This window comes from Etheostoma spectabile, chromosome 24 (genome assembly GCF_008692095.1).
Source record: "Etheostoma spectabile isolate EspeVRDwgs_2016 chromosome 24, UIUC_Espe_1.0, whole genome shotgun sequence".
Lineage (NCBI taxonomy): Eukaryota > Metazoa > Chordata > Actinopteri > Perciformes > Percidae > Etheostoma > Etheostoma spectabile.
In genome coordinates, this window is record NC_045756.1 from 12,133,200 (window position 1) to 12,148,387 (window position 15,188).

The 15,188-nt window shown below is 40.7% G+C and overlaps 1 protein-coding gene across 10 annotated transcripts in view; it reads left to right on the forward strand.

Annotated features, from left to right (window-relative positions):
- Positions 1–15,188, forward strand: part of tns1a (tensin 1a) — a 92,084-nt gene that overhangs the window by 7,781 nt on the left and 69,115 nt on the right. For all 10 annotated transcript variants that reach the window (XM_032506819.1, XM_032506820.1, XM_032506812.1 and 7 more), the window contains exon 2: positions 14,919–15,033. Coding sequence is in view for 9 of the 10 variants with exons in the window: in XM_032506820.1 (XP_032362711.1) it covers positions 14,919–15,033 (115 nt within the window). In the remaining variant the exon portion in view is untranslated. The remainder of the gene's footprint in view (positions 1–14,918; positions 15,034–15,188) is intronic.

Genomic DNA, 15,188 nt, shown 5'->3' on the forward strand with positions numbered 1-15,188 from the left:
CTTCTCCTGCTATCTGGGATTGACTAAGTGTGTCAGAAACAGGGGGCTTTTCCACGCAGCATCTTCCTTTGAAGAAAAAAAAAAGAAAAGTAAAACAGATACTGAAAGAAAAAGTCGAGCACGCCAATATGGACACGTGTGTGGACTTACAAACATGTGAAGATGGACACAAGAACAGGTGTTTCTTTTCTCGCAGAGGAATATAAATTTAGTGTTGAAACCTATACTATATTTTGTGTTAGAGAAACCCTACATATGTGAAGAAGCCAAATGTGCTCTTTCCAGCCACACAATCATTTATTAAAGTGAAAAACGATGTGCTTTTGTATGTTAACATATCGCCACTTCACCCATCACCTACTTTTTAATGCTCCTAGCTGCAGTGTAACACCATCTTTATTGGAAAAGTAGGGGGATTTATTGCATTTTTTTTGTTGTATAATGTACACACTGTGTGTAATGATCGCACCCAAGTGTGCAATGAGGCATCTGCCCTACTTTTCTGTAGCTTGCAGTGGGGGAGAAGGAACCATTTAGATGCAAGGGGAAAGAGGCAGGGTGGAGGAAAAGCTCCCATGCAGTTCATATGCAAAGGGAGACATCGAGGTGTCCAGATGCAAGGCTTCCAATCCAACATTATCATCCTTCAAATGGACGACAAAAGGAGATGAACACTGAAGAGGGAAAGACATGAGCGTTGTGAGGTGTAGCATCAGCAGAGAGAGGATAAGGAGTAACGAGGAGAGGCTGAGTGACGTGCAAGAAGCGGGTTCGAAGAAAGCTCCTCAAATACACGCTATTAATAATGTATCACCCCACACGCGGAGGGAGAATATTAGATTTGACATGCTGACAGAAACAGCCACAAATGCATGCTAGTTCCTGCAGCCCTGGTCAAATACTTCTGTGAGCTCATTACTGCTCTACACTATGCTAAGCAGCTCTGCTATGAATAACAACAACCGATATTTGACACAGCACCGGCGATATGATTTTGAACATATTCACAGAAGAATTTCCTGCCTGTGTTTACCCAAGTGCAGTCAGGCCAATCCGTTAAGACCTAGGATTTCGTTCATGTTATTTTGCAGTCTCACAAGTTAGACTACAGACCTCAGATGGTGTATTATGCCAAGTACTCTTTATTTCATATTTGCTGTTTCTCTTTGCTATAAAATAGGGAAGCATCTATGAATAATGCAAGTAACTGGCTTTTTGAACAGTCAAATCATTCTTTTGCCCCCTTTTTAACACCAAATTTTGAAAAGGTCACTTGGATAGTCATTTTTGGACCATATCAATGACAGATATAATGGAGTATGATACAGAGTTTGACTTAACTTAACTTTAACCCAAAGGTGACCATGGGCTTGTGCTGTTTAGTGTTATAAATCCACTGGCAATCAATTTGGAGGTCATAACAGGTTTCATTTTTGTTTTTGCCGCTGGTTGAACTCCAACCCTGGCCGCTGCGGTTAGGATTGAGCCTTGTTCATTGGGGACTTTCTGTCGCCATGGTCCCGCTACACGTTCTGCGATGCCATGTCACATCCTGCTACGTCCTGCTGTGCCTTGAAATGCCGCACAGTGCCCTGCTACGCCATGAACTACTACAAAGAACTACTACAAACTACTAGTTTTTGTGACTGTTATTGCCACTCTTCATTCTAACCCCAACCGCCTACCAAGACCCTGGGTCTGTCTGAGGTTTCTGCCTAAAAGGAAGTTTTTCCTCGCCGCTGTCGCACTGTTAATTGCTCTGAAGGGGACTACTAGACCGGTAGGGTTTTTGTAAATTCTGGAGTATGGTCTAGATTGATACTATAAATAAAATTGAATTTAATTGAATTGGACATGGGGACATGGAGCACACACTCAACCAGGTGAGCTGCCAGGGCACCCCAGTTTGGGCAAAACTGCACAAAAAAACCCGTTCGAGGCGTAGCCCCGTTAATCTCTACGAGAGTTGCTCTGTGGCGCCTGAAGCCATCATGGAGCAATAAAATTACCCCAATGATCGGCACTACTTCCACATTCTAGTGCGCCCACATTCGCAGGCGCACTAGAAACCTTCACCGACCAAGCCGGCTACTTCCTGTTTAGCGCTCAACTAACATGAATGGGGATCAAATCATTTAATCGTGCAACTATATTTAGACTTTCCAAATGTTATTGGACCTAATGGATCAAATTCCGATTCGTTTTTTGAGTCATTTTGTCGGTGTTGTGACGCTCAAAAAAATGTGTATCCACAGATTTACAGACATGTCTTTCTCTATGTGAGTCTATGAGATAAAGTCTCTTTGGGCCAGAGGGCATCACATGATGGCCCGGGAGTTGCAAATCCACCGTTTGCCTGTTATGTCATATTTGCTTCAAAGCCTGGCGTACTTCCTGAGGGCCTGGGAAATATCCCCTATGATGTCATCATGGTTTTCTTGACTTGGGCTTGGAGATGTTAGCAGAGAGCCTGTATTACAAATTTGGGTTGTGGAGTTTGAAAGACGTTGGCATTATAAGGCTGAGATGGTCTCTAATGAAAGATGCTATTAAATCCCATCTTGGGACGTAGGATCTAGTGTTTTTTATAGTTTGACTTGGATTGAAGGTTAGGTATGTATCAAATGTCGTGTGTGTTGTTCATATTGGTGGTTGTTTGCCTTGTGATTTTTTTTGATGTGATTTTTGTATTTTATCTAACACGATAGGACTGCTCAGGTACATAATGATAATAATCAGAATAAAAAATAGTTTCATGGCTCTGCAATGATTTTTTTTAGGCGGCTCAAAAACAACTTCCATTTCATTCTTTGCTGTAGTCCAGTACAAGGCAGCTGAAAACACCTAAAGTCAAGATGTATAGTAGATCCATCATGTCTTCAGTTGTCTAACAGAGTCCCTTATTGACTGAACAGAATTCCCCCGGAGACCTCGGCAAATCAATCAGACTTTGATTGTGCTGTTACAGCCGGCCACGCCTCTGTGTGCGTGACCTCTGTGTGAGTGGGTCTGTACGTGTGTGGCCCGCCGTGTATTAGGAATGTAATTTCCCGCTGCTAATAACAGCGTATATTCTAGGTGATTAGCTCGCGCTGAATGACGAAATTCTCGAGTAATGAATCTGTCTTGGCATCTCTATGTGCAGGCTGGGTGGCTAATTCCCCGCAGCATCATAGCAACAGCATCATATTTACCAGTTTACTTTGAAAAGACAAGGACTACACCTCTAAGCGGAAATTATATCTGAAAAATTGAAAATTTGGATAGTTTGATTCCAATATTTAATTTCACAGTAAAATATATTTTCAATTAGTGGCGTGTTTTTTTTTTGTTTGTGTAAAATGATTTACTCAGAAAGAAGCAGCAAGGTATTTGTTTGTCCTATAACGTACCCATTTTAATTTTAATTCACTCAACAGATATTCTTTTCTTCATTTTACAAGCAACAATGAACATTTTGATTTTGATTTTGATAGATCTAAAAAGTATTAGAGAGCATCCTTTTGTTTGAGTATAAATCCCAATTATTGAGCTATTATAGTATTTAAGTAGTTGCCAATACTGTATAAAGGGTCAAGTCATCTCATGTTGTATCGTGTTGTTTTTGGAGGTTGTGACCATCTGCGGTTTGCGGTGTCCAATCTCTATTGAACTATTTTTTAACGTTATCCTGTTGGTTCGAAAAAGAAAAAAAAGATGAGACATAAAAGTTCATTTTGGTCCAGCATGTACACAATAGTGATATTTTTGGTTTTAATCATAATGCCCGCCTCCAAATGACATGAAACTGCACTCAGTTCTACTTTTGGTCAACGGCCTCTGCAGGGACCTCATGTGCTGTCCATCTGCCACACAGGCTGACTGTTTGCAGCCAGAGATCCCTCCAACTCTTACTGGCGCTTCCTCCATGCTCTCGTTTTCCAACCAGTGCATTTGTGCGTGAGTGTATATGCCTGCATGGCGTGTGGTACTGTATCTTTGAGACTGTCCTCCGAGAGTGTGGCCTGTCACTCCGGCTAAACAATGCTCTGCGTATCTGTGACCAGGTGATTTATATGCGATGTGACCAGGCGCCTCCCTCCAGGCGGCTAGGCCACCATCAGCCAGCCCGCGACCCAGCTTCAGCACTCCTCCCCCGGGCGCTGTGCACTACTCTGCCCCCCACATCTCATACCGAAGTTTGCATCGCAGCCCAAGTTCAGAAGATCTGTCTGTAGATAACGTTGTACTGTAGATGGCCATTAAGTGTAGAAGCAGTTGAAATAATAGCTATATCACAACTAAGGAAATGTCCACACAACCGCACACACCTGCACACATATAGGGAGCACAGATATGCTTACATTTCAAAGCTATGTCTATGTTGTGTTCTTGTTCTTTGTGTGTGTGTGTGTGTGTGGTGTGTGTGTGTGTGTGTGGTGTGTGTGTGTGTGTGTGTGTGTGTGTGTGTGTTGTGTGTGTTTCCCTGGATTGACTCAAGGAGACAGAGCGAGAGAGCTCATTAGCAAACATGGCATCGCAAGTTCATTAGCAGCCGGCTAATGATCATAAGCAGCCTAGACTTCATGATCATACCTCATTGATCTGTGTGTCTCTGTGTCTGTACCTGGTATTGATCATATCTCACACTCGCGTAAACAGTATAGCAACTGCACACACACACACACGCACACCCACACACACACACACACACACACACACACACGCACACACATACATACACATAGAACACTCACACACTCACAAACGTATGCATCCATAGAACATCACACCCACACATAAGCAGGGGGGCTGTCATATTGTAGATTCACATAGATCTTGCGCACCACACACACACACACACACACACACACACACACACACACACACACACACACACACACACACACAGTGTCAGTCCACTGGGATCGACTGTACTCAGCGCCATAAATAAAACATCCTGAGCTCGTATCTATGTTCCTGTACACTGATCCATACTCCAATGAAGTATGGGCGTAGACACGGGAAGATGTGACTTATCAGTTCCTTAAAATTGTAAATATTCAGATTGATGTGATACATATTTTTAGATTCTTTGGATTTGTCCTTGTTTTTTGTTTCTATAGGGGATCCCCTTGCTTCTCCAGGAATGTCTACATTTCAGCAATAAAACATAACCTTGACAGTATTCTTTTTACATTTTAAAGAAGGTAACAGCTAGAGATGTTCCGATACCGATCGGTATCATCTCCAATACTGCCTAAAACGCTGGTTTCGGTATCGGGAAGTACTGGAGTTCATGCACCGGTCCGATACCACGTAATAAAGCCCTAAAGAAAATCTAGGTTAAAGTAGTATATTTATGTTCTTTTTCTGTTCTAACTGACTATCAAACTGGATGATAAAGAAAGTTCTGTGTCGTTCATTGTTTGTGTTTGTTCCTGTTTCACAAAGAGTTTAACCTGAGCCAGACTGACAAGAAATATAGAAATCATATTCCATCCATACAGGGATAGTAGTATAAAGCTGTTAAAACATAATAAAATATATGACCCACTGGTATCGGATCAGTACTCTGTATTGGCCAATACACAAGTTCCGGTATTGGTATCGGTATTGGAAAGCAAAAATTAATATCGGACCATCTCTAGTACCAGCCTGCGCGACATGCTTTATGATTATGGGTACTTCTGTGCTACCAATCACCGATGTACCCATAATCACAGTGAAGAAAGCCCCTCTGGGGTTATAACCAGAACAATGACTATCCTGATATGAGATTTCACTGTCCCATCAGATATTTTCCCACCTACTGTAAAAATGTTCATAAATGGAAGTGCACGGGACAACCCCTCAATCAACCTGCATTGCTTTATGTTTTTAATTCATGGCTCCTTGACATGACAGTTTTTATTTATTTTATTAAAGCTGGTGAGGGAGAAGTGATGATGAGTCTCACACAGTTTCAATAAAACGTCCGATGAATTCTGTCATTAAAGTGGCACTACATCAATTTTACACATAAAGATCAGTTTACTACTTGGATTACTGCTGGTGCTACAAGTTGTCAAATATTTTAAGTAAATAACCCTAATAATGTCATAGTGATGTCATCAAGGTATCACTACAAATTGATATTAGAAAGGCTGCCTTACAAACTGAGCTGTGGAGTTTGAAAGATGTGACTGTTTACCATGCAGGGAGGGAATGAAAAGATGCTATTAAGTTGCATTATGGGAAATTTAGGATCCAGTTTGACTTATACTATGGACTAAAATTCAGGATAGCGTAGCCTCTGCTACTTTAATTTGGACAGTTCCTTTTAAAATCTGCCTCCTGAGGGTCGCTCAACTTTATGGAAGTGCAGTACAAAATCGCTGGAGGAATCTTCAAAAAACACAACTTTTTGTGTGTGTGCATTAAATCAAGTGTGACACCCCTTAGCATTCTTATCGTATATCATACCATGTAAGTGTCGCCACTCTTAAAACAGCTGAAAGTCCACCATAGTTGTTTTTGTGTGTTTATAAAAACACGTGAATTTATGAAACTAGCTTTGTAGAATAGGAAACACGTCAATGCTGACGCACTCATATGCATAAAAATATTACAAATCTCATCCTGGTTCTCATTTTTCCCTCTTGTTGTGCTTCTCATTTCTTGTTTTTTTCTCGCTCTCTGTCTCACAAAGGCGCCCATTGTGCCTGACCGAATTTCAATTTGGTGGAAATTGAAAGCAGGTGTGGCTCTGCTTTTTCATCTCGGGGGGGGGGGTGCAGGACTTTCTCTTTTTCCTGTTAGTTTCTGTGGGGCCTGTTCCTCATGCTCGACTTCAGTGAGTCATGTCATCCGACGTTTGAGCTGATTTTGGCGCTCTTTGTCTTTTTTTCTTTTTTTTTTTGTCCGGGTGACTCATTCGCTCCTTCTGTTTACCTCGTCCATCAGCTAGGTAGTGACTCGTTCTGAAAACAAACACCTCACTCCCTCAATTTTCTTTCTCACATAATATAGATCTTACAGTGGACCGCCTTAAGAGGAAAGAGAATAATTACTGCAGCCTCTATGACCCCTGTGCTGTCTCAAAATAGTCTTTTCGGTAGGAATAAGAGAGGAGCAAAGAGCACCAATCTTAACCCAATCAACAAGAATTTTCACATGTTTTTTTAAAAAGAAACCCACATTTTTTTGTGCCCCAGAGAAGAAGACAGAAAAACAGCTAAATTAACCTTCTGGATTTAGTTTCTAAAGGGCAGTATTTATTTCACTACTCCATAGACGGTTATTGCACATTAGGAGACACTCTCACTGAACAATTATTGGACTACAGGGTTTGCGTTAAATTACATCAATATGCAAAATGATACTGCACATTCATTTCAATTCAAGCAGACTCTAACTTAAAGTAGTCTCGCATTGCCGGACCTTCCTGCAAAGCGCAGATAGAACAGATAGTCTAGCTAGCTGTCTGGATTTACCCTGCAGAGATCTGAGGAGCGGTTAAACATAGTCCTCAGAAATCCACCTGAGTTTAAAAATTCTCACACAAAGAAAGCTGAAGGTGACATCTGGCCAAAAGAGAGACATCTGCCGAAACAAGGCGGATATAGGTTAGCTGAAAAGTAACAGAACACCATGTGTAGTTTTCCATTAGATGAGCCATGTTGGCCACATATGTAGGACTTGAGCTGGAAGTGGGGAAGTTTGTGTTGACGTACGAGTGTGAAAGAGAGAGTATCTGGGCCAAGATGAAGCAGCTGAAAATGCACATGGCATAAACAGAATGTCCAGACTTTATACATTGACCCATATACTGTGACTCTCCTCTCTTGATAAAATGACCCTACGTTGCACTCTGTGTATATGACAATTAAGAATAAAGTTTGTTTGGCAGAGCTGAGAATATTTATATGTGTGTAGTTTTAATTCAATTTCAATTCAATTTTATTTATAGTATCAATTCATAACAAGAATTATCTCAAGACACTTTACAGATAGACCACACTCCGGAATTTACAATGACCCAACAGTTCTAGTTGTAGTAGTTTTAGAGGGCTGGAGTTTATGGGTCAGAGACATAGCCTATCAGAGAGAGAATAACATATCAGAGCAGATTTGTATCCATAGAAAACTTGTGTTGACCTTCATTGTGTTAACTGTAATCTCCAACAACTGCCACACATTCTTGTATTGTAGCTTGTATTGTTGGCCACTTGGGGGCAGCATAAACAAGTTGGGGACACAAAATTTACATATCATCAGAGCAAACAAATTACCTACACATCCTGTAGATGATAGGTTACGGAGCAATATTAGCATTTATTTGGAGTCGTGTTTATGTCCACGTTAATGTAAGTCTGATATTACTTTTATCTCTGTTTTTGGTCTCCACTCACCCCTGAGAAATATCTGCTATTTTAGCAGCTGAATCCTCTACTATGTTCACCAGCTAGCCGCTAACTTTGTCTTTGTCCTTTTCTTTTTACCGTGCAGGTGGTGTACTATGACCTAATAATTGTATCAACAACTTAGTCTCTAATGGGTTTATTAGGTAGGGAGTCAATATAATTCCTGTCAAAGTGGCCACCACAGGAATATAACTATTTCCCATGAATATTGTCCATCATAATAGAGGACACATTTGTGGGTTTATACACTTGACTGTCTACAAATAACTGAAGTTCAATCTTTAGGTGTGCATGCATGACTAAAGACATGTATGTTTTCTTATTGGTTATATTGTATGTGACAGGACGGATTTGTGTCCATGCAGAAAGAAAGAGTAGTGCCTGGGAGAGAGTCGTCCCATCTCCCTCTCTTCCTTTCACTTCCCTCCTGCTCCCACGTCTTGGCTCTAAGTGGGGTCGAGGTAGCGTAGTGATGCTTTTCATTAGCTAAGTGCAACTGAGGGAGAGGAGCACAGAGCCTTGATTTACTGGGCCTGCTGTCTATACGCCTAGACACACACACACACACACACACACACACAGGCTACATACACACTCACAAAAACACCTACTCTCCTCCTCCTCCATCCCTTGCTCTTAACCCGCTTACTCTATCCCTTTTTTTCTCCATCTTCATCCATTTTCCTTCCCCTCTCTTTCTCTTTTTCTTGCCATCTCTCTACATGACTCTCCTTTCAATTTTCTCTTCCAGGCCCCCCCCTGGGACTCCCCTCCTAACATAACAGATGACAGGGCTTGTGATTTTTCACTTTTCTGTGTTGGCTTGTCCTTTGGATGAATGCTTTTTTTTTTTAGGAGTCAAAGGCACAGCTTCCATTAAATAGAGCCACACCCTTAAAAGTGACTCAAAGTGTCCATAATTGTCAATAGTCTGAATTTGGCAGCTGGAATGATGGTATTATTTTGAAAAAAAAATACCATCTTGACTGAATATTTATGAAGATTTCAGCATGGCAGTAGGTTTTTGGTCATGATGGTCGAGAGTCTCTTGGTTTTCTTCATTTTGGCGAGACCCTTGGTGATAAATGTCCATTATTTTGGTGATTGAACTATGTGGGCTCTCTGGCTCACCATATTGCATTTACAAAGATGCTCAATCTTATCATTTGTCATCCACAAGCTTGCATTTATTTTTAGAAGAATCTTACATTGGTAAGTAAGTAGATTTTTTCAGTAAAAGTAAGTAAGTTTTTAGAGCATACAGAAACAGCAGTTACGTCACAGATTACTTAATTCTGAAGTTCTGAACATTTTCTTGATATGAACATCAGGAGGCAAGTTGTCTTGTATTGGATAATAATAATAGAATCTGTCATGGATGGTTAAGAAACTGATGGCATTCATTAGTGCACTGGCTTTCTGATTATATGCCAAATTGTGAGCTTTACTAACATCTTTACTCCCTAAAAAAAAAAGAAGAAGTATAAAACAGTAGTTTGTGTGTGAGCTTTTGAAACTCTGAGGGTTATTTCCACTGTGGACAGCACAAACTAAGTATGACCCTGTTTTTCTCTTCGTTGATTAGTTGCCATTTAAAGCTGCCGAGGCCCTTTTCCCTCCTCTCTCTGAAAAACAAGTTGAATCCCAGATGCTACATGGCAGCCATCCAAGAACCATTTGCACTCCTGTTGTGGTGATACTCACCGTGGGCCTGTATGCCAGGGTGTGCATTCACGTGTGTGTGTGTGTGTGTGTGGTGTGTGTGTGGTGTGTGTGTGTGTGTGTGTGTGTGTGTGTGTGTGTGTGTGTGTGTGGTGTGGTTGTGTGGTGTGCGTGTGTGTGTGTGCAAACTCGTGGGTTGTATGTTTTCTTATGTCTTTTGTTTTTAATCCTCTCTCATCCATCATTGTTTGACAGGACATGTTGACCCCAGTTGCCGTGGCAGCCAGGTAACCATGGCTCCTGCCTGTGACACAGCTGGCTGCATCTGATCGGTTTAGCCGGCGGCTTTCTGCCAGGTCATCTTTAACATCAGGGCTGTAGCGTGGCACCAAGGTGCTTCAGCTGCTATTGATGTCCATCTGAGTTAGTTATGGTTGTTATATGTTGAGTCTGGAAATCTTTTTATTTTCACTCAAATTTATCCCAATTCTTTGGGACATAACTTCACTTTTTCACATTTACCTGTGTAATTTCATAGTTTTATATATATATATATATACACTACCGGTCAAAAGTTTGGGGTCACTTTGAAATTTCCATTGCACTCCATTATAGGCAGAATACCATCTGAGATCAGTTGCATTGCTTTTTTAACCAGGGCAGCAGTTTTCAAATTACATTATGTGCTTACAAAATTGCAAAAGGGTTCTCCAATGTTTTTCTAGTTAGTTTTTTCTAAATAATATCAGATTAGTAAACAAAATGTGCCTTTTGAACGTTGAAAGAATGGTTGTGCATAATGGTCAATGCAGATATTACATTAAAGATCTGCCACCCACTCAGATCAGCTGGTATTCTGTCTATAATGGAGGGGAGTGGAAATTTGTAAGTGACCCCAAACTTTTGACCGGTAGTGTACATATATATATTATAAAATAAAAAATACATTATATATACATATTTTATTTTTGAAAAGACTCCACTGACATATTTCTACTTAAAAAGAGTCATCAGAAACAGTTTTAACAGTTTCAATAGGGGCATATATACACTCTGTATTCGTATATATATATATACATATACATATCATTTCCCATGGTATACTCTTTTGTTTTCCCTCCACACCGTTTTGCATTTGTTCATCTCAGCGGTCCTCTGATACTCCTGATGGATATCGGTCAGTTCAGATTACATCCCTTCACTTTAATGAAAGTGTGTGTGGAAGAGATGTCTGCGGCCTGTCTACGTGTAAACCTGAGCTGCTGTTCAACGTCAACTCGTGAATGAAAAAGGTCTTCATTGAAATGGACACCAGCCTGGTTGTAAATTATTACCTTTTTTTTTTTTTTTTTTTTTTACAGGAATTATCAGGTTAGCATATTGTTTGTTTGACGCTACCTGTTGTAATATGCTGCGTCTGTGCTGTGCAGCCAAGGCCAACCATGATTCCTCTGTGGAGCTTATAGCGAGCGTGTCACAGCGTGACAAAAGCCATTAAGATTTAGGGAGATAGGGGAGGGAAAACGCTGAGAAATACACTTTTGCGAACGCTTTGAGCCAAATTGACTGTGGCACAGAGAGAGAGAGAGAGAGAGAGAGAGAGAGAGAGAGAGAGAGAGAGAGGGGGTGGAGTGAATGCGAGAAAAAAAGCCAAGGAGCTTCAAAAAGAATGCACAAATGAGCTCAAAGACAATGAAGCAATGGATTACACAACTTAGTCCCGCTTTCATCTGTGAGCCACATCCTATACCTTTGTAGTTGGAGTAGTTCTGGTACTAGTGATTTGAATTAGTTGTGGTAGTAGAGGAACTGTGGTAGTAATAGTAGTACAGCTGAAGTTGTTGCGAGGAGATACACGTGAATGTTCCCGCCCTTCCACACAGAAGAGAAGGGAGATCTGGGTCTTGCAGGCTTGCAGAGGGGCTGACGTGCACAGAATCTCAACTCGTCATGCAGCCAAACTGATTGGTTGAATCAACTTTCACTGCGGAATATTGACGTTGCTGGGCGAATATAGAGTTTTACTCTCTCCCCTTTCATTTCTTCAGCTCTCCTGTCAATAAAGGCCTAAAAATGGCCAACAAATAATCTTTAAACGTCTTTTGCTGGACACAAACTGGCTCCTAGACATTGGAGTTTGATTTATTTCACTTAAGCTTGTGAAATAGGATCTTACTGGGATTATTTTATTTGGGAAGCGATGCAGCATTGACAAGAATCCCTCCATGTTTAGCCGAGGATAATACAGAACTGGAATCCCTCTCAGATGATGAATGGGATTGGTTACATTTGTTTTAATTAATCCTGAAGGGACTCATTCATTCCTCCTTTTTTAAGGTGATAGTCGGAACAAGTTGTCTTTAAAACACTGTTTTTCATTAAAAAGGTTCACAGTCCAGCAGTGCCCAACCCAGACTGGCCCAGCTGCACAAATACACAAAGGAAATGACATCAACATTATGACTAACCAAAGGCGGTTGTTCAGACAGTGGATTTGGGAAAAGAGAGCTCAGGAGAGGTGTTTCGCTGATCCAGTAGGGTGTTAGAAGGTGAACAACAAGAAAGAAACTGTCAGAAGAAAAGAGCAGATCTTGAAACCGCTTCATTTTCTTGTTGGTGTGTTTTTTTTTTTAATGAATTTGAATAGTATCAAACTAGCCCAAACAAATAGAATGAAACCTGATTAAAAGCATCTGGGTTGGGTAATGAATTGGATATGTTTTAGCATTGAGTATCAAAAAATGCCTTCGTCATTCAATGCCATATTTCAATACCTAGGTGGCAAATCTCAGCAGCGTCAGTGAGCCAATAGGCATTCAGCACGCTTCTACCAAGATCTAATAATGCTGGTGATTGGCTGTTACACGGCGTAGAGACAGACAGGAACGTCTCTACGTTACATACAGAGACGGGTCTCACGCAGTAGGAGCTGAAAAATAAATAATTGTGCCATAATGTGTAAAGATGTAAAATGGATTTTATGGAATTGGTATAGAAAAAAATGTGTCGTTCAGGAGCCGGTATCAAAGTCCTGTTATTGGTATCAATACCACTATCGAAAATTGTTGAAAAAAACCCTTTTTTAGTCATTTGATGACGCTCTCAAGCGTTCAGTGTCAGGTTGAGCTGCTTAAGAGTTAAGGCACCTTCCAAGGGAATTCTAGTGACCCAGTTCTAGCGTTCTTGGCTGCATTTTGTATGCTCCGGGTTAAACTAATCAAACCAACATTGAGTAATGTGCAGCTCTTTGGAAGGAAAATTAGATTTCAACATAGCGATGCTTTGAAAGTGTTGGAAATGTCACAAGAAATCACATTACTCATGGAAGGTCTTTGGTGTTCCCCCTTGTTGTTATTCTCCCAGCAAGCAACATGCAATAACCCCACCTTCATCATGCTCGTCATCATCATCATCATCATCATCTGTGTTTCAATATCTTTGCTGTTAGGGGGCAAAAAATAAATGTATGCATCTTTCATTCCTCACTACTCTGCTCAGGTTTTGGTGCAGTTTATGTACACACACACACACACGCACACACACACACACACACACACACACACACACAACACACACACATACACCACACACACACACACACACGCACATACACACACACACGTACATGCACACACACACACATGCGCAGCTATACGGTACAGTATGAACACACACACATAGACACACATACACACACACATGCACGTCTATACAGTACAGTATGAACACACACACATAGACACACATACACACACACACATGCACGTCTATACAGCACAGTATGAACACACACACATAGACACACATACACACACACACATGCACGTCTATACAGTACAGTATGAACACACACACATAGACACACATACACACACACATGCACATCTATACAGTACAGTATGAACACACACACATAGACACACATACACACAGCCATACATCATTCCTCGAGTTTTTGAGGTTGTTGGCTGCTGTGAGGCTTATTTTTTTTCTTTCTCCTCTTCATCATTAATTAGTCATTTAATTAGTAAACTTCAAAGTGAAAACATCCTCTGCTGGTGGGTGGACTATGTCAGTGTGTGTCAGTGTGAGTGCATGCAGATGCAATATTGTGACACAAAATAATTTAGGTTATGAACATGTCTTTTTGGTCTTCGATCATATAAAGAAAACATATTTTATCCAAGAAAAACTGGATTAGATAATAATGCGATGTTTACTATTTATACTTTTAATCTATAAACTTAGCTCAGAAAAAAAGCTTTAGATGGGTTAAAGCATGGCTGCAATTAATGATTATCAATGTATTAAACTGTAAATATTTGTCAGTTCATAATTTAGTTTATAAAATGGCAGAAAATAGTAAAAAATAGGGTTATTAAAGAGCCCAAATTGCATCATTAAATTGCCTGTTTTGTCCAACCAACAATCCAAAATTCAAAGACATTCAATTTACAAAGGTGTAAAACAGAGAAAAGCAAAGAATTCTCACATTTATAAAGAAGGAAAACAGTGAATATTTGGCAATTTGCTCAATAAATGACTTCCATTATGAGTATTTATCATCATCCGTTTTTTAAGCCAGAAGAAAAATACTTTCACTGTAAAAAAGAGAAATATTTTCTTGTATATGTAGAAAGAAGTCATCTAAGTCAAAGTAAAAAAAAAAAAGACATAATGTTCTATAAAACAAAGACATAAGGGAACCGGTCAGCTGAAACCATCATAGACTGAGATCAAGCCCCTCATTGTGCAGCCATAGACGAATATATCATTGCTGGATCCCAAATGTGTTTCTGTTGGCCGTGGACCTGCTGGCATCCGTTCAACCGACTCCCTCCTGATCTCTCTTCCTTCCTCTCCTTCCCACAGCCCGACGAGCTGGAGGGCGTCCACACACACACCTTCAAGCTAAAGCCATTCAAGAAGGCCAAGAGCTGTGATATATGCAAACAGGCCATCACCAAGGAGGGCCTCATCTGCAAAGGTGAGTGGCGGGGGGGGGGGGGGGGGGGGGGGGGGTGAATCTGAGCAGGCGGGAGATCAGAATGAGTGATTTGTGAGCAGACGGAGCAATTCATTCAGAAAGATGTTCTCCTGATTCGGGCTTGGTTTCTATCAACTGATTCAAATATACTTTTT